This window comes from Ranitomeya variabilis, chromosome 4 (assembly GCF_051348905.1).
Source record: "Ranitomeya variabilis isolate aRanVar5 chromosome 4, aRanVar5.hap1, whole genome shotgun sequence".
Taxonomy (NCBI): Eukaryota; Metazoa; Chordata; class Amphibia; order Anura; family Dendrobatidae; genus Ranitomeya; species Ranitomeya variabilis.
The window spans coordinates 459157981-459180865 of NC_135235.1; the positions used below are offsets into that span (position 1 = coordinate 459157981).

General features: G+C 41.8%; 1 protein-coding gene across 1 annotated transcript in view; it reads left to right on the top strand.

The window, feature by feature from the left end:
* Window positions 1-19049, top strand: part of LOC143765199 (protein-glutamine gamma-glutamyltransferase 5-like) — a 139353-nt gene extending 120304 nt beyond the window's left edge. The window contains exons 11-13 of the mRNA XM_077251637.1: window positions 1760-1920; window positions 9158-9294; window positions 18669-19049. Of these exons, the coding sequence (XP_077107752.1) occupies window positions 1760-1920; window positions 9158-9294; window positions 18669-18819 (449 nt within the window). The 3' untranslated portion in view covers window positions 18820-19049. The remainder of the gene's footprint in view (window positions 1-1759; window positions 1921-9157; window positions 9295-18668) is intronic.
* The last annotated feature ends 3836 nt before the right edge of the window (window positions 19050-22885 follow it).

The following is a 22885-nucleotide window of genomic DNA, read 5'->3' on the forward strand; positions in this document are numbered from 1 at the left end:
CACTATGGTGGGGAGTGGCCTAATGAATAGTACCCTTAGCTCCCCCCGGAGGCCCAGCTGTGAAATGTATTGGTGTCTGTGATACCTGATCAGATGAACTCCTTCAGTGCCATCGGACGCACCGCAGCTCCCCATAGTGGCGGAGCCACAGTACTGCAACGACCAGGACTCTGGGGCGCTGCACTATAACTGTAGTGTAATCTCTTATATGTCCTCAGGACTGGCATCTACCACTATATGGTCACTGTATGACAGTAATATCAGTCTTGGACTTTGTATAGAGATTTGTTTCCAGTAAAAGCATTGTCATCTGCTGAGTTTCCCTTATAACCACTATGTAGGGCAGAGGTGTCAAACTGCATTCCTGGAGGGCCGCCAACAGGTCATGTTTTTAGGATTTCCTTAGCATTCCACAAGGTGCTGGAATCATTCTGTGCAGGTGATTAAATTATCACCTGTGCAATACAAGGAAATCCTGAAAACATGACCTGTTGGTGGCCCTCGAGGAATGCAGTTTGACACCTCTGATGTAGGGTGCGTCACCAAAGTTGTACATTGTTGCTTAACCTATGGGTGCACTCAGATGTATTTTGTCTCATCAGGTACTGAACCCCTAGCTGTGCCTCTATTCTGTAGTATTGCTATGTATAGTGAAATTGATGAGCTCCTATGAAGCCAAGTCACGGGCTTTATATGTGTTCTAATATCACAGACACTGGGGCTAATTAAAGAGGACCTCTCTCCAAATTTTTCATGCTGCACTGGACACGCAATGTAATAGAGGGGGGTATAATATTTGTTTGGTTTTTTTTTTATTTCACCTCTCAGTTGTGGAGATATTAGCAATTAAAGTAGTTGAGCCCTAGTGACCTAAATTTTACAGCTAAACAGCATTGCAGATAAGTTTACCTGTGTCACATTAAAAACCATCCCCCCATGCTGAAGCAGGTTAGACCAGGAGATAAGGGCTGTATCATTGCATCTCACACATTGAGAAACCTAGGCTAATGTGGGGGGTTGTTCTTTTTTTCCTTTGAGTGTTGCTGCCTGCTTATGAGTGGGCAACATCATACAGGCAGAAAAAATACACGCCTCCAGTGAAAACTGTCTGATAACACAAACTTGGACTTTACAAAAATTAACTCATTAGGGGCCAAGTACTTTGATTGCTAGTAACTCTGCAACGGAGAGAAAAAAAAATGTTTTATTCTGCTCCGCAGCCACTATTATATAATGTGTCTAGTTCAACATGGAAAATTTAGTGAAAGGTCCTCTTGAAATAACCCCCCAGCTTCCATAGCAACCATTGTCAGCCCACAATCGCATCATGCCAGTGAACAGAGGAAGGACAGTTCCTGATAGAACTGTTGAAGACTTTTAAATGCTTCTGTTACTGCTGACAGGTGCATTTAAGAAGTTACCCTGTTGCAATACTCCAATTGCATCAGTTACTCTAAGGTGCAGACCAAGTAACACAGCCAGCCCTCACATGGTATGAAGCCGGCTCACCTCCTGGGCCATCTCTATACAAGCAGGACTCATCTCCGCCATACATGTACGGTAGATGTATATAAGAGATTAAAAGAGCTACAAATGGACCCCCAAGTGACAGTGTCATGTGCCATTTATAAGATTGGTGTTCTCATACTTGTTACTCTAGGCACCAGATATGAGCTATACCTGCCTATATCTATACCTCTGATGACAAGTGCATGTAATATTTACAGCTCTTTAACTATAGAACTGTTTTTTATTCTAGATCTGGAGACAAGTTTTCAGCTTCATCCTTTTCATTATCAGAGATTTGTACGTTCTGGTAATAACATCAGAGTCACTGCCCTCGCCACAGATCTTAAGAACAAGAAACTAAAATTGGCAACTAAAAACATCATATTTGAGGTTCCTTCAATAGTTATAGATGTAAGTATTGCCTTTAAATGGTGAAAGTTACAGTTTGAGCTCATGAAAAACTATTACAAGATAATAACATAATGCTAAAAATAACAAATACTTATGTAAATGTGGAAAATTCTATTCTGAATGTTTAGTAAAGTGGATCAATAATAGGGATCAGGAGGGAAAGATTAGATCTTTTAGGGTGGACTGGATCATACATTGTGGTTGTGTATGTGCCCCTCTCCTTTGTTCTTTCCCATTCCTCGGTTGAACTTGTTGGACATTCGTCTCTTTTCATCCATATTAACTATGTAAATGTGAGACTTTTTAAGATGATGCACATTTAATAAGAAAAGACTCAAAATCATTGTGGTCCAGATTCATCAAAGTGTTTTCTCCAGATTTTGATTTAGGCCTGGATCACACATGCGAGAAACACGGCCGAATCTCACATGTTAATACCCGGCACTGCCGCCGGCACTTGGGAGCGGAGCATGCAGCTGCATGTATTGCTATACGGCCGCGCGCTCCACTCCTGAGTGCCGGCGGCAGTGCCGGGTATTAACATGTGAGATTCGGCCGTGTTTCTCGCATGTGTGATCCCGGCCTGTGACTTTTTAAAGTTCTGATAAAATTTTGCAGCTTTTGGTGAATTTACAACAGTCCAGGACAGACCGCCAAAGTAGGCACATCACGGGTGAGATGCTGCATGGTGAAGCTTACATGACAAATTCTTAAAGCATGACACCACCTTAGTGACATAACTTACTCCAGAAATGTACTCCAGTCTCTGACTGGAGGAAAATTTGTGACAAAGTGCACCACAAAGGAGCACACCAGTGATAATATGCGCCTAATTCATTAATTGTGGATGCACCTCTTAATGAATTAGGGGAACTTTAGTCTTGTATGGCCATCATTAAAACTTGCATACGAAATATCAGTCCCAAGAAATCAGGCCTATGTGCCTCATTTATCAAAACTTTCCTTGTTGCATCTAGCAATCAATCAAAGCTTAACTTTTTTTCAACATGCCTTTTAAAATGAAAGCAGCAATGGAATTGGTTGCTCTGGGCAACAACCCACTTTCTTTTAGGTAGTTTTAATAAACTTTCCTCAATGTATATAATTTAGAAATACATTTAAGTCAGAAAAAATGTATTGCTTTAAATTTTAAAATCTTGTTTTGTGTAATTCAACATTAACCCCTTTGCGACATTGGGTGTACATTTATGCCGGTGTCGGACTCGCTCCCTTTGATGTGGGCTCCGTTAGTGAGCCGCCATCTCTCTGGGTGACATGTCAGCTGTTCAAAACAGCCCACAATAGCCGCTAGTGAAATCGCGATTCCACCCGCTGCTGAGAATTATAATGGCAGGTTAGTTTATTTAGTAAAAGAGCCACAAACAAAAAACATTGCAGTGTGGGATTGCACTTTTTTTGCAATTTCACCGCACTTGGAATTTGTTTCCTGTTTTCTAGTACACGAAATGCTAAAACCAATAGTGTCATTCAAAATTACAACTCGTCCCGCAAAAAACAAGCCCTCACATGGCCATATCGATGGAAAAATAAAAAAGTCATGGCTCTGGGGAGAAGGGGAGCAAAAAATTAAAATGCAAAGCCGAAAAAAGCTCCCAGGGTTAAGAGGTTAAGTTGCTTGGAAGTGTGTACAACCTATTGTTATTTTAGCAGTGGCATGTATAGTAGATTGGTGCATATATTAAAGGGGAATTCATCAAGGCCTTTTCCCCAATTTTTGGCCATCATCAACATCATTTTGAAAAAAAATTATAACTTTATCTATTTTAACCCACTACTTCTGTTTTTTGAAAAATGGGTGTGAAACCTAGAATAATTAGTTATATATAAATAAGCTGTAGGCTGGGCTTCTCAATTGTGACTTAAAATTTTTTTTTTTTTTAAATTGTAGAAAAGTTGCAATGTTCATTCCAACAGGAAGGTGGTATAACGTGGGAAAAAACAGCTGTATACAGAAGTGGGCAGAGAATGATAATTCTAGATGGTCTTGCATGATTCCATCAACTGCAACTTTTCAAAAAGTCGCAAAATTTGGAGCATATTTTTGTCTGGTATATTTTTCAGTATCCCCGTATTTTGGCAAAAGTTTTGTAACTTTTGGTGCAAAAATCGCAAAAACTATTCAAGACAGGAAGAAAGCCTATTTGACTCATGAATGACATGCGCCATTTTGATGAATTTGGCACTAAAAATTGCAACTAATGCCACAAGACAAAAAGGAAAAGTGACTTAACCCCTTCATGACCCAGCCTATTTTGACCTTAATGACCTGGTCATTTTTTTCAATTCTGACCAGTGTCCCTTTATGAGGTAATAACTCAAGAACGCTTGAACGGATCGTAGCGATTCTGAGATTATTTTTTCATGACATATTGAGCTTCATGTTAGTGGTAAATTTAGGTCAATAATTTTTGCGTTTATTTGTAAGAAAAAACAGAAATTTGGCGAAAATTTTGCGATTTTCAAATTTTAAATTTGTATTCTGTTAAACCAGAGAATTATGTGACACCAGATAGTTAATAAATAACATTACCCACATGTCTATTTTACATCAGCACAATTTTTGAAGCAAAATTTTTTTTTGCTAGGAAGTTATAAGGGTTAAAATTTGACCAGCGATTTCTCATTTTTACAACAAAATTTACAAAACTATTTTTTTTAGGGACCTCCTCACATTTGAAGTCAGTCTATATGGATGAAAATACCCAAAAGTGACACCATTCTAAAAACTGCACCCCTCAAAGGGGCTCAAAACCACATTCAAGAAGTTCATTAACCCTTCAGGTGTTTCGCAGCAGCAGAAGCAACATGGAAGGAAAAAGTGAACATTTAACATTTTAGTCACAAAAATGAAATTTTAGCAACAATTTTTTTATTTTCCCAAGGGTAAAAGGAGAAATTGGACCCCGAAAGTTGTTGTACAATTTGTCCTGAGTACGCCAATACCCCATATGTGGGGGGGATCACTGTTTGGGTGCACGAAGGGAAGGAACGCCATTTGACTTTTTGAATGAAAAATTGGTTCCAATCTTTAGCGGACACCATGTCGCGTTTGGAGACCCTTGTGTGCCTAAAGATTGGAGCTCCCCCACAAGTGACCCCATTTTGGAAACTAGACCCCCCAAGGAACTTATATAGATGCATAGTGAGCACTTTGAACCCCCAGCTGCTTCACAACTTGATCCATAAAAATGAGAAATTACTTTTTTTTCACAAAAAAATGATTTTAGCCTCAATTTTTTCAATTTCACATGGGCTACAGGATAAAATGGATCTTAAAATTTGTTGGGCAATTTCTCCTGAGTACACTGATACCTCACATGTGGGGGTAAACCACTGTTTGGCTCGGAAGGGAAGGAGTGCCATTTGACTTTTTGAATGAAAAATTAGCTCCAATCGCTAGTGAACACTATGTCGCGTTTGGAGAGCCCCTGTGTGCCTAAACATTGGAGCTCCCCCACAAGTGACACCATTTTGGAAACTAAACCCCCCAAGGAACTTATCTAGATGTGTGGTGAGCACTTTGAACCCCCAAGTGCTTCACAGAAGTTTATAACGCAGAGCCATGAAAATAAAAATTCATTTTTCTTTCCTCAAAAATTATTTTTTAGCCCACAATTTTTTTATTTTTACAAGGGTAACAGGAGAAACTGGACCCCAATAGTTGTTGTCCAGTTTGTCCTGAGTACGCTGATACCCCATATGTGGGGTAAAGCACTGTTTGGGCACACATCAGGGCTCAAAAGAAAAGTAGTGACATTTTGAAATGCAGACTTTGATGGAATGGTATGCGGGCATCATGTTGCATTTGCAGAGCCCCTGATGCACCTAAACAGTAGAAACCCACCACAAGTGACCCCATTTTGGAAACTAGACCCCCCAAGGAACTTATCTAGATGTGTGATGAGCATTTTGAACCCCCAAGTGCTTCACAGAATTTTATAACGCAGTGCTGTGAAAAAAAAATCATTTTTTCCCCACAAAAATAATTTTTTAGCCCCCATTTTTTATTTTTCCAAGGGTAACAGGAGAAATTAGACCCCCAATGTTGTTGTAAAAATTTTTCTGAGTATGCTTATACCCCATATGTTTGGGTAAACCACTGTTTGGGTGCACGTCAGGGCTCGGAAGGGAGGGAGCACCATTTGACTTTTTGAACGCAAGATTGGCTGGAATCAATGGTAGCACCATCTCGCGATTGGAGACCCTCTGATGTGCCTAAACGGTGGAAACACCTCAATTCTAACTCCAACACTAACCCCAACACACCCCTAACCTTAATCCCAACTCTAAGCATAACTGTAATCACAACCCTAACCCCAACACACCCCTAACAACAACCCTAACCCCAACACACCCCTAACCCTAATCCCAACCCTAAGCACAAACCTAACCAACCCCAACACACAACCAAACCTAATCCCAACCCTAACCATACCCATAAGCCTATCCCTAAACCTAAAACACCCCTAACCCTAATCTTAACCCTAATTCCAACCCTAACCCTAATTCCAACCCTAACTCTAGTTCCAACCCTAACCCTAAGGCTATGTGCCCACGTTGCAGATTCGTGTGCGGATTTTTCCGCACCGTTTTTGAAAAATCCCAGGTAAAATGCATTGCTTTTTACTTGCGTATTTCCAGTGTTTTTTGTGCGGATTTCACCTGTGGATTCCTATTGAGGAAGAGGTGTAAAACGCTGCAGAATCCGCACAAAGAATTGACATGCTGCGGAAAATACAACGGGCAGCGTTTCCGCACGGTATTTTCCGCACCATGGGCACAGCGGATTTGGTTTTCCATAGGTTTACATGGTACTGTAAACGTGATGGAAAACTGCCACGAATCCGCAGCGGCCAATCCGCACAGTGTGCACATAGGCTAATTCTAACCCTAATTCTAATTCTAACTCTAACCCTAATTCTAACCCCAACCCTAATTGCAACCCTAACCCTAATTCTAACCCTAACCCTAATTGAAACCCTAATTCTAACCCTAACCCTAATTGCAACCCTAACCCTAATTCTAACCCTAACCCTAATTGCAACCCTAACCCTAACCCTAGTGGAAAATTAAAAATATATTTTCTTTATTTCATTATTTTCCCTACCTATGGGGGTGATAAGGGGGCTTTATTTACTATTTTTTTTTATTTTGATCACTGTGATAGGTTCTATCACAATGAGCAAAATGTACCTGGAATGAATCCGCTGGCTGGCAGATTCAGCAGGCACACTGCGCATGTGCCTGCCATTTTGGAAGATGGCGGCGCCCATCGCTGAAGACGGACGGACATCGGGAGGGACACCAGGACTCAGTAATTATGGGGGGTGGGATCGGACAGAGGGGGGGCAGAGGGGAGGCCGGGGGTAGGCGCAGAGGAGAGGAGGGTAGCAGAGGACAGAACAAAGGGGAGGAAAGACTGACAGCGGCAGATCGCCGCTGTCAGTTGGTGGTCGGGGCAGATCGTGGTCTCCAGCCATAGCCGATGTTATCGCAGCATCGGCCATGGCTGGATTGTAATATTTCACCAAGTTTCATAGGTGAAATATTTCAAATTGCTTTGATTGGCTGTTTCACTTTCAACAGCCAATCAGAGCGATCGTAGCCACGTGGGGGCAAAGACACCCCCCCTGGGTTGAAGTACCACTCCCCCTGTCCCTGCAGGTCGGGTGAAATTTTAGTTGACCTTTTCACCCAATCTGCAGGAACGCAATCCTGCCATGATGCCACATTGGCGTCACAGGTCAGATTAGCACCAACTTTCATGACGCCTACGTGGCGTCACAGGTCAGGAAGGGGTTAAAGAAACAAAAGTGTGGAATGGGGACCATAGTGCTAAGTTAAATGTTTATCATATATTGTGGTAGGTCTGTCCAGCAGAAAACAACAGTCTTAGACAAATCTAATCAAATGTGTATGAAAGATCTAAGAATATAGTCATATACAGTACTTCGCTAGTTTGTGCGTATGCGGACATAGAGGATACCGTGGTCCAAAATAAGAGCAAAATATGACCCTTTTTCATACAGAAACATGTCACCACTAGAGATTTGCGAACCCGAACAGTGAAGTTCTGCGTCTGTACCGAACACCCACTGTTCGGCCATGGACACCAAACATGGACTTTACCAAACACCGCTTCTGATCAGCAAATCATCCCTGGCGGTCAAAGAGCCATGGTTTCCACGCTGTCAAAAGACAGCATGAGCATGCAGCTGTGATCAGAGGTATAAAGTTTACCTACGGTCACTGGTGTCAGCTGATAGGCCTACAGCTTCCATCAGCCAAAGCATGCTGCCGCTAATAACAGTGAGAGCAGGAACGGCAGATGAGATGTATTAAAACCGGGCCCTGAGCTGTAAATAAATAATTTAAAAAAACGACATGTCAGTCAAGTCACTCCGTCAGTGACTTGAGACTGGGGTGGAGGTTCATCTTTCAACAAGACAATGGCCCAAAGCATACTGCTAAAGCAACACTTGAGTGGTTTAAGGGGAAAACTGTAATTCTTTTAAAGTGGCCCAATCAAAGCCCAGACCTTAATCCAATTCATAATCTGTGGTCAGATTTGTAGATTTATGTTCACCAGAGGAAACCATCGAACTTGAAGGAGCTGGAGCAGTTCTGCCTTGAGCAATAGACAAAAAGCCCAAATGGCAAGATTTGGAAAGCTCATAGAGACTAAAAACTACTGTAATTGCCACAAAAGGAGGCTATACAAAAGTAATGACTTCAGGGGGGGGGGGGGGGGGGGGTAAATAGTTAGGCACACTGAAGTTTTCAGTTATTTTGACTTATTTGTTCTATGCTTTACAATAAAAAGAAAGCCAAATGTTCACAGTTGTAGTTATGTTTTTTTTACATGAATTGAAGCAAACCCTCAAAACAAACAGTGAAGTTCCAGATAATGAGGAAGCAAAACATGAAAAATAACTAGGGTGTGAATACTTTTACAAGCCACTGTACATTTTTTCATAAACACTTTTTGTAAGTATATGATGGATGTGGTTCATTAGTCATGATCACATTAAATCACATTTTGCCCTTTATATGATCACTCTGGTATCAGAGTCTGTAAATTTTAAAAGTACTTAGCAATTTATGGTCATGTATTAAAACTTTACCACTTGTATGCTTTTGGCGTAGTAAAAGCGAGTTAAAAACAAAAAAGCAAAAAGATAACTTATTTTTCCATTTTTTATTTTCATCACTTTAGGTTTATGGTACTGCACAGCTCAATAAACCGCTTAATGTCATTTTATCCTTCTCCAACCCTTTCAATGAGATCCTAAGTAACTGTGTAATGACTGCAGAAGGCTCAGGTCTGTTACCGGCTGGTCCCATCAGAGTACAGTAAGTGTTGTTTGTGTTGTTTTTTTATTTCATTGTTTTGCAGTTTTGCCATTGTGTCTTGAAAATGAGCTGATATCTCATAATTTCTATAAACAAACAGCACAGTCCAACTCCTTATACCTTTCCAGGACATTTTCAAATTGAATTTGAGACTTGTTTTGAGCCACAATAAATATTAAAATGCAAGGAAACCTATAAAAGATATGACTCAGGCTGGTTTCACACTTGCGTTTTTGAACGCATGCGTTTTTTTAAAAAAACGCATGGTGCAAAAACGCATGTAAACGCATGTAAACGCATGTAAACGCTGCGTTTTTTTGACGCATGCGTTAAACGCGTGTGTCCAAAAAACGCAGCGTTTACACGCGTTTACATGCGTTTTTGCATGCGTTTGCGTTTTTTTTAACATTTTTCCAAAAAAAAAATAAATAAATAAAAAAAAACCCAGACACAACCAATGGGAATAGAGAGGGCGTATATGATTGTCTCTCAATATATTGACCCTAGGGGAACAGAAATTTTCAGAGCTTGCTAATGTTTCCGGTGTCACGATGGATCTTTCTATGGATAACTTTTATTTCAAACTGGAGTTCAGCTTCAAGATTTTCATTGCCTGTGTTTTTGCTTGGGAGCAAGACCGAAACCGCCAAAGATGGAGAAGGAGACAGCGTCGGCGTTTTTGGAGGCACCCCATCATTGAAGTGCGTGAGAGCCGTGGAGCATATCACACGCTCTATGCGGAGCTGAATGCCAACCCGGAGAAATTCCAGGATTATACCAGAATGTCTCAAGATTCTTTCCGGGATTTACTGGCTCGTGTTGAAGGATCCATAAGGCGACAGGACACACGGCTCCGTAGAGCGATTCCACCTGAGGAACGTCTGTTAGTGACATTACGGTACGTTCCTAAACTAAACCAATGACCGTCAACTTTGTTGTTATGACATGTTTTCTATGTTTTTTTTTTTTTATTATTTATTTTTTTTTAAAACACACCATTAGAGCCGATTTTTAATTTTTTTTGTTTTTGTTTCTTTTTCTTCTAGATTTCTTGCCACAGGAGAGAGTTTATCTTCCCTGCACTTCCAATATCGCCTTGGAATCTCAACCCTCTCCGGAATTGTTGTGGACACCTGTCGTGCGTTATGGAATGCACTCCGTGAGGAGTTTATACCCGTACCCACCGTGGACATGTGGCGGGAAATTTCAACGACATTTTTGAACGTGTGTGATTTCCCAAACTGTTTAGGGGCGGTGGATGGAAAGCACATCCGCATTGTCAAACCGGCCAGAACCGGATCTGAGTTTTATAATTATAAAAAATATTTTTCGGTAGTGCTTATGGCAATAGCGGATGCGGAGTGTCGCTTCATCGCCGTGGATATTGGAGCTTTTGGCCGTGGCAATGATTCCCAAACCTTCAAGACCTCGGATATGGGCCGTCGGTTGTATGGCAACAATTTTAATTTTCCCCCTCCACAGCCTCTCCCCAACACTCAAGGCCCACCGCTGCCATTTGTTATGGTTGGGGATGAGGCCTTCCAAATGTGTGAAAATCTCCTGAAGCCCTATTCTAGTAGGGACTTGGACCACACTAGAAGAATATTCAACTACAGACTGACCAGGGCCAGAAGAACCGTAGAGTGCAGCTTTGGCATTCTTGTTGCTAAATGGCGCATTCTTGCAACAGCCATCAATCTAAAAGTGGAAACAGTGGACGAGGTGGTCAAAGCCTGTGTGGTGCTACACAATTATATAATGGCTAAGGAGCGACCCCACATTGAACTTGATGAACCTGTTGCACACCCATTGCCTGATTTTCAGCATCACCCGATGCGGTCAACTGCAGCCGTTGGTCTTATGCGGGACCAATTTGCGGCCTATTTTGTGTCCGATATTGGACGTGTGTCATGGCAGGACAATGTTGTTTAAATGTCCTGTTGTATGTTTATGTTTACCAATTATTAAACACTGATAATCATTTTTCTAATTAATAAACTTTTTTGTGTTCACCATGTCTAATATCTTTTTCCTCTCTAAACAAAGGTTGACCAAAGATGGGCAGTAGATATGTATATCATATTTTGTAATCCAAAACCAGGAGTGGGTGATAGTTGTTGAGGTAATAAATTTTAAATTTTTCATCGTAATTTACCTATGTTGCACTCCCTATTTTGGTTTTCAAAGAATGATATAAACCACGGGCCCCATACTTATAATAATGGTACAAAATTTTTATTTATTTTTATTTATTAATTCTAATATTGTTGACGTCATTGCGTCAAGACTGTCACGGTCTCTATATCCATCAAGTCAAGTGTAAGCAATAATAAATTCATGATAAACATATACATGATCATGAATTCACAATTTCTTACACCTGGCCTGGTGAGCATAGATATGTAGAGTGTGAGAACACTTGTCCCATCTGTTTGACAACCATTGTCACATAATGAGCTATATAGAATATGGTGAATATACAAGGCAGTAATCAACTTAATCGGTCAGGTATATATTTTGACATATGACCGGTTCAGTTAAGTTCTGAACTTGATTTCCACCATTTTCTCTTTGTACAGTGACACTACACTAGGTACAAAAATAAAAGAGTATGGAAATAAGTACTATTTTTTTGGCCAACTCATATCTGTATACTAAAGAAACACATATAGATGTTGTCTTGTATTTTATACTACTGGAGATATGTGTAGGCCAAAAGAATAAGTGTGTGATGAAGTTTATTGGTGTGTATTGAGAAAGGTGATAGACACAATAAACCAAACATAATTTTTTCAAATAAACTTTTTTTTTATTGAGGAAAAAGAAAACAAATTTATTTTTTGGTACCGCGCCGGGTTGAACCACGCCGGCTTGGGGTTGAGTAACGTAACTGGGGGGTATTCAGAACTGAAGCCTGGCTCACCATGGAGGAGGCAGAGGTGGCAGGAGAATGGGCAAGAAAACTTGAAGGGTCTGGAAGTTCGGGGATGGGGCTTAAAACATGAGGGGCTTGAGACACACTGGAATGTTGAGACACATCGGTAGGTGATGGGGGAGGAATAATCAAAGTTTTTTGTTTTTTATGCGTTTTGCCAGTTTTACGTTGGGTTTTCCGGGTTGGGGGAAGTCTTCTTGGGCTATGTTGTAAAGTGTGGGCGGGAGACACGTCAGGACCCGGCTCCACACAGTCAGTCTCCATTGTGGAGCGCTCGGCAATGTCTGAGTCCAATGGGGGGAAAGATAAACTCACGCCTGGGTCCTGGTGCCTCGTTGGGGGGGGGGGAAACAAAAACCCTTCCAGGATCCTGGTGCCTCGTTGGGGGGGGGGAAACAAATCCCATAACAGTGTCCTGCTGCATTGCTGGTGGGGGGGAACATAAAGCCATGGATGTGTCCTGCTGCATCAGGGTGGGTCCTGCCTGGAAAGGTATGGCTTGGTCGTGCTGCATCATGGGGGGCCCAGGGCGATACGCCATGGATGGGTCCTGCTGCATCGGGGGGTGTCCTGCCAGGAAAGCAACGCCTCGGTCCTGCTGCATCGGGGTGGGTCCGGTCCGGTATGCAACGCCTCGGTCCTGCTGCATCGGGGTGGGTCCGGTCCGGTATGCCAGGCCTCGGTCCTGCTGCATCTGGGGTGGGCCGGTCCGATATTGCATGGATGGGTCCTGCTGCATCGGGAGGGTGCCGGCCCGATAAGCCATGCCAGGGTCCTGCGTCCTCGTGGTGTCAGCGGAGGAGGTCCAAGCCGGAGCAGCGGTCGTCACGGTGGTGGCGGTGGGATGTCCAACAGCACTCGTCATCGTGTTGGCGCTGTAGTGGAGTACACCTGTAGAGGGAATAGAGGTGGCCGTGCAGTGGTATGCAGCAGAGGTAGGAATAGTGTTTACTTGTGACAGTGACGGCACAGTTGGATAGGCCGCCACATTACGACTCTGACTCTGCTGCATAGCCTGCACAAAAGCAACATTGCAGGCCTGCATCACACTCAGCTGGAGATCAGGGCTAAGGTGTTCCGACATGCCCTCTAGGATTTGATTGAAAAAATGATGAGCTGGCTTATTGAGGTCGGCTTTCAATTGATCAACGCTTTTGGCGACATCCTGGATGCGGCAATTTAAGAGATTATGGTTCACATCCATTCTGTCACCTAAAGCCTTGATAGCATCATGTAAAACCGAGCTCAAGTGTAAAAACTCGGGCATGAGGGACCTATCCGAAGCCCTCTGTCGCTGCCGGGATGAGCCCGCCAAAATGGGTGCAGCGAAAGAGGACTGCGAAAGGGGAAGACCTGATGGGCCAGCCCCCTGGTCTCCAGTGAGTGTGGAAGACCCACCTGGTGCTGCGCTGCTGGATGGCTGTGACGGGTCCGTGGCTTCCGGCTGAAGGACCGCTCCAGCACCTGTGGCGACAGTCGTGCAGTGTGTGCTGTGAAAAAACAAAACAGAAAATTAATACCAAACTATAACAAGACGGTACATCCTGTGGAATTAAAAGTGACAGATTATGTCAATGCAATACAACCGGAGGCATGTGAGAAATACTTACGTTCTCATGAGAAGGACCGGTCTCAGGAAGGCCAACACACGGTGGTATTTGTAGAGCTGGTGCCTTGCTCCGGAACCACTAGCTGCACTCTTCTCTGCACGTAGGTCACAGTTGAAGCGGTCCTTCATGGAACGCCAACGTGTCCTTACTTTTTCCACTGTGAAATAACAATAAAATATAATGGTCAGAATAAGAACTTTTGGCCGTGCTCTTGTGACTGTGTGTGATGACAGAAACTACGAAAAGTTTCTTTCATCACACACAGTCAAGAGAGCATGGCCAAGGTCTGTTGCTTCACACTACCGTGCAATACTTACCAAATGCATTACGGACCCGTGGCGTGGAATTCTCCCAGCCATCCCACAACGCTTGGGCCACCTCACTCCACAAACGACGGAGAACAGTATTGACGGCGTGCTGTTTATCCCGGCTGTCCCACAACGGGACTCGCTCCTGGACCAGACTGATCAGCAGGTCATTATCAATCCGGTCGTCGTCCCGTTGTGAAACCTAAAATTAAAACAAAATCATTTAAGTTTGCTCAACCACATTTGTAAAAAATAAGACACGAAGATGAGAAAGGGCAGGAATATGAAAGACAACTTTCAGAAAAGGATGATATAAGAAATATGTATAGAAAAACAAGGGTACAGAAAGGAAGTTAAAAGAATATTACAATAAGGACAGTCTGCCTGGTATACATACCCGCTGCCGTCTTCCACCTGGACCTTGACTCCGCTGCTCAGTACCTCTCTGTCCCTCTGTTGAAGTGCTCTATAAAATTAAAAAAAAAAAATTGCCTCATGTGTCGATGTGACAGTCAATACTTACCAAGCTGACGTACAAAAAACATACCTCGCTCACGTGATCCACTTCTGATTGACGTGGCTGGAACTCCTCATCAGACGAGGAAACCGGAGAAGACATTCTGATGCGTGTTGAAAGAAAAAAAATAGAAGAAATTAGGAGATGTAGATCCAAAAAATTGAAAATGAATGCATTGGCTAGGATATACTCACATTGCTCTGTGTCTTGTCCAAGAATGCGTCCGGGCAGGGTGCTGTCTTCTTTGGAGTCTGATGAGAAGTGACCAGAAACTTCCCCCCACCTTCCCTTTATAACCTTGCTGCTATGGGGGAGTCTTATCAGTGTCTAGACATCTTTATCTACAGTTAATTCAGTGGTGCCAAAAAAAACGCATGCGTCAAAAAAACGCATGCAAACGCATGCAAACGCATGTCAAAAAAAACGCATGCGTCTCCATTGACTCCAATGCATTTTTTTGTCCAAAAAAACGCATGTAAACGCATGCGTTTTCTTAGGAAAAAAAACGCCCCTCAAAATACTACAAGTTGCATTTTATAAAATGAACGCATGCAGTTAAAAAACGCATGCGTTCACAAACGCGTGCAAACGCGTACACCAAAAAACGCATGCGTTTTCAATGTTAAATATAGGGGAAAAAAACGCATGCGTTTTTTTGGTAAAAAACGCAGCGTTCAAAAACGCAAGTGTGAAAGCAGCCTTAGTAATGACGACTGCAAATGTCCCTTTATTATTCTCTATCAGGTGTCCGATTAAAGCGAACCTGTCAGCAGGATTTTGCTCAGTAAGCTACAGACACTGTCAGGTTGGCACCTTAAGGCTGGATACAATTAGCTATAGTGTGAAATGATCACCACTATTATTGTACCCTCAGGGTTAACAATGTAAACTAGCTTTAGGCTGGAGTCATACACAACGTATAAAAAATAAAGAATCGCAGAAATGTTCCCCAACAATGATCCATATGTTATCCGTGTGCAGTGCGAGAATGCAATTTTTTTCTAAAAAAAAAATCCGTGTGTCATCCGTATAGCGAGATTTTCTCGCCGGCTTGCAAAATGGACATATAATGGATTCATGGGCTCAAATATTCATGAAAACATATATATATACAGTATATACTGTATATATATACTAGATGGTGGCCCGATTCTAACGCATCGGGTATTCTAGAATATGTATGCGTAGTGTATAGCACAGCCCACGTAGTATATTGCGCAGCCCATGCAGTACATTGCGCAGCCCACGCAGTACATTGCGCAGCCCACGCAGTACATTGCGCAGCCCACGCAGTACATTGCGCAGCCCCCGTTGTACATTGCGCAGCCCACATAGTGTATTGCGCAGATCACGCAGTACATTGCGCAGCCCACGCATCGGGTATTCTACAATATGTATGCGTAGTCTATAGCACAGCCCACGTAGTATGTTGCGCAGCCCACGCAGTACATTGCGCAGCCCACGCAGTACATTGCGCAGCCCACGCAGTGCATTGCGCAGCCCACGCAGAACATTGCGCAGCCCTCGCAGTACATTGCACAGCCCATGTAGTACATTGCGCAGCCCACGTAGTACATTGCGCAGCCCACGCAGTACATTGTGCAGCCCACGCAGTACATTGCGCAGCCCACATTGTACATTGCGCAGCCCACATAGTGTATTGCGCAGCCCACATAGTATATTGCGCAGCCCATGTAGTATATTGCGCAGCCCACGTTGTAAATTGCGCAGCCCACGTTGTATATTGCGCAGCCCACGTTGTATATTGCGCAGCCCACGTTGTATATTGCCCAGCCCACGTAGTATATTTTGCAGTCCACATAGTATATTGCGCAGCCCATGTTGTATAGTCACGTAGTATATTGCCCAGCCACGTAGTATATAGCACAGCCCATGTAGTATATTGCCCAGCCATGTAGTATATAGCACAGCCCATGTAGTATATTGCCCAGCCCATGTACTATATTTCCCAGCCACGTAGTATATAGCACCAATCAGCGACTTGGATTCCATGACAGACAGAGGCCGCGACCAATGAATATCCGTGACAGGCAGACAGACAGACAGACAGAAGGACAGACAGAAAGATGGAAGTGACCGTTAGACAATTATATAGTAGATACATATATCAGTGGGACATATATATATATATATATATATATATATATATATATATATATATATACATACACATTTATATTTCATACAGAGCTAGATAGCAGAAAAGCCGATAATTCAATTGCTGGCTTTTGCAAAATCATTACCGAACCCGACTGGATATGAGACATGGTTTACATACAGTAAACCATTGCATGTCTGTTATGTTTTTATATGTCCCTCACTAATAATGTTAGTAGTGTGTGTGTAAAATTTGGGAGCTGTAGGTGTTAAATTAAATGGTTAATTCCACAAAAAACTGGCGTGGACTCCCGCGCAATTTTCGCCAGAGAGGGAAAGCCAGTGACTGAGGGCAGATATTAATAGCCTAGAGTGGGACCATGGTTATTTCTCCCCCTTGGCTTAAAACATCTGCCCCCAGTCACCCCAGAAAAGGCACATCTGTAAGATGCGCCTATTCTGGCACTTAGCCTCTCTCTTCCCACTGCCCTGTAGCATTGGAGTATGGGGTAATAAGGGGTTAATGTCAATGTAAGGTGACATTAAGCCTGGTTAATAATGGAAAGGTGTCAATAAGACTGTCAGGCTGATAAGGAGACATGGATATTTGCCCCCAGACTAAAATTAGCAACCCACAGCTGCTCAGAAAAGGCAAGTGGGGTTCATATTTGTGGGGTTGATGTCACTTTTGTATTGTCAGGTGACATCAAGACCTCGGATTACTAATGGAGAGATGTCTATAAGATACCCATCCATTACTAAACCTATAGTTACATGGTAAATAAAGACACAGCTAGAATAAAGTCCTTTATTAGAAATAAAGCAAAACACACTTTTTTAAATTTAAAAATAAACACAGTTATACTCACCTAACGCCTAATTCCACCTGATCCCTCGTCTCCTGCATAAACCAAAAATAAAAGAAAACAATATCCCTCACCTATCCATCGTTCTGTCCCATGCCGTAATCCATGTCTGGGGGATAAACAGTTTTCAACCTGGATGGTGCCAAGATGCGACCTTCCATGCTGAAATGCTGCAAGCGCAGTCTCAGTGACCAGCGGTGACGTCATCGAGGTTACCTCCAATCACTGAGGCTCCGTTCTCAGTTGGGCTGAACTGCGGTGACCTCAGCACCGTGGGAAAAAGTCAGCGATGAGGTCACCGCAGTTCAAGCTCAGTGACTTCACCGCAGATCACCGTAAGAATTTCTGCAGAGAAGTCACTGAGCTTGAACTGCGGAGAACTCAGTGACTTTTTCCCACAGTGCTGAGGTCACCGCAGTTCAGCCCAGCTGGGAACGCAGTGTGGGTTCGGGTTCCTGTCAGGGTACTCTTGTGGTACCCAAACCCGAACTTTTTGTAACTGTTCAGCTGAACCCACCAGACCCAGACATCCAGGTGTCCACCCATCTCTACTAATGACCTCACTGACAACATGCCAAGGCATTTAAGTGTATTTCTGTGAATGGCGCTCATACTCAATATTGAATAAAATTGAGATGTTTAGAATTTATTTTTCTTCATTTTGTCATAATTTGCATATCATTAAGTTATCTATTGATCCTGTGATTTCTATAGCTCCATGACTCTTCTTTCCTGGTGTTGCAATTTCAATTTTGTATAGCGCTTATTATCTGTAATATGCTGCAGTGACACAGAGTATAATATAACTGATTGTAAAGAAAAAGACTGTCCTTGTGTCTTTCCGCTTATAGTTCAGGCAGAATGATTCTTCTAAAATGTTTTCTTCATTGCTTTGTACTGGTTGATATTGGTTATTGAAGATTTTTCAAAATCATTCATTACATGTAGATAATGTGTTATATACTCATCATGTTCAATAACTTGCAATTTTTCTTTGTTTGTTATCTGTCTCCCGTTCAGAATGGATCAGATATTTCCTGGTCGAGGTGGCTTTGTCAGGATCTTCTGCGTTCCATTTAAAAGAGGGAAGCTACAGCTGGAAGTGAACTTTTCCTGCAGTAAGATAAAATACATTAAGGGAAGTACAATTATTGAGGTCCCATGGATATGACCAGAAATGTTCCCAGACATACATTACATCTGCTTCCCAAGAAAGCTTGGCAAGACCTCTATCTCAGTGATGGAAGTGCAGATTCACTATTTAAATCTAGTTATACATGTATTTTTCTTCCGTATATTTACAGAGGACATTTTTGTATGCAAATGAATGTGAATTACATTATCAGAATTACGGTAATCTTTATTTGCCATGAAACAGAAATAAATGATGTTTTTAAGCACAATTAGCATGTATTACTTTTTTGACAGTAACTATGTCTTGTTCCAAAAAGTCATACTTTTTTTTTAACGGAAGTGGTCTATTAAAAAAAATGACCAGACAGAAACTGCAATGGATGACCAGTCATTTCATTTGATATCTGGCCATCCAACAGACATACAAGCTATATGACCTTAACCCCCAAAAACAAGGCTTAAAGCTTCCATGCAATCAGACTTCATTGATACAACTTGTGTGAAAGATTAAGGAAAGTAGCAGATTATCTCCGTAGACAAAGATCAAAACACATCAAGACATTTATTGTAGCCCTATAAACCTCATTTTAGGGAAACAAACTTAAAAATCATGAAGTTCAAGACTTTTTTTTGCAAAGGCCACTGGAGGTGACACATTTATTGGCCAACAAGTTTCTGATCATTAGGATAGAGAGTTTTGTTGTCCTTTTTTACCTCCTCCTTCTCAATTCAAATGGAAAATGTAAGATAAATGGTAAAACAGGCAGATGACAAAAATCTATTACATGGATTGAAACTACTAAAAAAATTAAAGGCAATTACAATGTCATGTAGCTCCTGTACAGGTCCTTCACATGCTTATATTTGCCATTAGTGGAGTAGGACCCATCAGAGGGAGGTCACCTTGCTGTGGAATTGGCTAATGAATTGGCCAATTTATGCGCTAAGAACATTCATTTTCATCTATTACTGTAAGTTTTGTAAAAAAAAAATTATTATTATTTTTTTTTAAATGTTTTTGAGAAGGGTAATCTATTTTGAATGTTTTTAATGTTTTTCTGTGTTTTCACATGGCCTACATTCATGCACATGTGCTGCTCTGTTCTTTTTTGCCTGTATTTGCCATTATCAATGAATGAGTTAGCCTAGATGCAAACTGTAGATTCAAAGCTATACTATGAACGATTTTTGTGGTATAGGTAGAAAGTGGCTTTTAAAAGTAATCAAACCAAACCTATTGCGAACTGTGATAATTGTCACACAGCTTCTTGATATTGTTTATACTTTTTCTTTGCATTGCATGCTTGTCAAGTTGTAGGAATGTCTCACTATGTCATGCAGTGCCAAGAAAAACAAGGAAGGATTATCAATATAAATAAATGCTGCCATTAAAACTTAGATTTGCATGTGTGTAAAATTTGGTAGGACTCAGATGATAGTGTGACAATGGGGAACATATAATGATTGAAAAGACGTATGTCACAATAGTGAATTCTAAAATGTGCATATTTTGCAAAAGCACTTCCCACTTTTCTAATTCAATTAGGAATTAAATTAAGACTTAGTGTGATTGGTAGGGCTACTAAAATTTATGAATGTTCTATGATTTTGTCAGTTTGTGGTGCCCAATATCCACCAGGTGCAAAAAAAAAAATACAAGGCAAATTTGAAGTTAAGGTCTGAGATAATTTTTTGGTAACTGCCTCCTCACATTCCATTAGCCATTCATTCTTATGTCTACAAATCTAGAAAGGTTATCTTGACTCAGACAGTACTGGGATATAATGACACAAATAAGAGTAATTTCAACATTACCTTAACAGCAAGCAATGACTAGAGATGAGCAGATTTGATGATATTCAAATTGACCAAATCGTATGGATTTTAACCGGAAATTCATATTTTATCAACCCAATGATCCAATAGTAATCTGTGCTACTAGCAAAATGAAAAATCCGTCTATATCAAATACTGATACAAGAAGCAGTGAAATAGAAAAAGCACAAAACTCTTCTTACCCAAAAAAATATTATTTTATTAAATAATTTAAAATATAAACACCATTAATAATCAATCATAAACCATATATCTCAGATGTGAGGGACTGATCGACTACTAATCTCTTTAAACACAGAGTATATACAATTCATACAAAAGGATAATATAATTAGCTGAACAATGGGATATGTCTTACCCCCTTTAATATATGTGGTATCAAAGCCACAATCAATAAATACATAGCGAGGTATACAAAAACCCTAGCCAGCTTAAATTGAATCACTTCTACCGCAACATTAATTACCTCGGACTTCCATATTAGCCTCCAAAATCAGAAGGAAATTGTCAAATGTTGTCAGAATCAGGGAAATAAAGTAGCCGCTGTACTTACTACTGTGTGAGAAGAGTGTCCAGTCCCTCTACCCCGACACGTGTTTCATCCACGCTTCTTCAGGGGGCATGTCGGGGCAGAGGGAGAGACGGACTCTTATCCTGCGCCATGACCAATGGCCAGCCTGTCTTGTAAGTAACGTGAGCATTGGTTGCCTTGGATATTCTGCGCGCCAGATCGTTCCCCCGCCACCCGGAAATGACTCATCACCCTCGGACGGTGAGCAGAGAAACAAACATGAAGCCATGGTTACATGCCCCTACGCTGACTCAAATGGCCGAGTAGATCCGGCCACAGACTCGGATCTTCTCGGCCATTTGAGTCAGCGTACGGACATGTAAGCCATTACTATGGCTTCATGTTTGTTTCTCTGCTCGGCGTCCGAGGGTGATGAGTCATTTCCAGGTGGAGGGGGAACGATCCAGCGCGCCAAATATCCAAGGCAATCAATGCTCACGTGACTTACAAGACAGGCTGGCCATTGGTCATGGTGCAGGATAAGAGTCCATCTCTCCCTCTGCCCCGACACGCCCCCTGAAGAAGTGTGGACGAAACACGCGTCGGGGTAGATGGACTGGACACTCTTCTCACACAGTAGTAAGTACAGCGGCTACTTTATTTCCCTGATTCTGACAACATTAGACAGTTTGCCTTCTGATTTTGGAGGCTAATATGGAAGTCCAAGGTAACTAATGTTGTGGTAGAAGTGATTCAATTTAAGCTGGCTAGGGTTTTTGTATACCTCTCTATGTATTTATTGATTGTGGCTTTGATACCACGTGTATTAAAGGGGGTAAGACATATCCCATTGTTCAGCTAATGATATTTAATATCCTTTTGTATGAATTGTATATACTCTGTGTTTAAAGAGATTAGTAGTCGATCAGTCCCTCACATCTGAGATATATGGTTTATGATTGATTATTAATGGTGTTTATATTTTAAATTATTTAATAAAAAATGATTTTATTGGGTAAGAAGAGTTTTGTGCTTTTTCTATTTCACTGCTTCTTGTAGCAGTAGGTGATATAGAAGGAAATTCATATTTGCAGTATTATTATTATTTATTATTATAGAGCAATTTATTCCATGATGCTTTGCATATGAAAAGGGATATACATAGCAAAAATAAATACAATAATCTTAAACAATATAAGTCACTGACTGGAACAGGAGGATAGAGGACCCTGCTCGTGAGAGCTCATAATCAACAAGGGATAGATGAGGATACAGTAGGTGAGGGTAGAGCTGGTCGTGCAGCGGTATGGTGGATCAGGGGTTACGGTAGGTTGTAGACTTGTTGGAAGAGGTAGGTCTTCAGGTTCCTTTTGAAGGTTTCTGCAGCGCCCCGTGGTCCTGGTCATTGCAGTAATGTCATTTTCCTCTAGGGGAGAGTGGTGTTATGTTTGGAGGCAGAGAAGTTCAACTGCATCTAGGTTTCACAAACATGCAACATATTTCACACTCCAGGCCACCAGGGGGAGCTCTGCTCCTATTTATTAGGGTACTTCCCACACTTAGGTAAAACTGGTGACTTGGAGCGAAAGTTAGTTAGTTGCTGGCTGAGCTTTGCTCAGGTAGTTGGTCCCTGACAGGGGTGGGATCCTGTCAGAGATTGAGACAGAATGACACGGAGCTGTGCATGCCCTGAGAGCTGCAGCTTCCAGAAAGAGACACTGAAGGAGAACTGTATTGCAGAGAGGGTGAAAGAAGT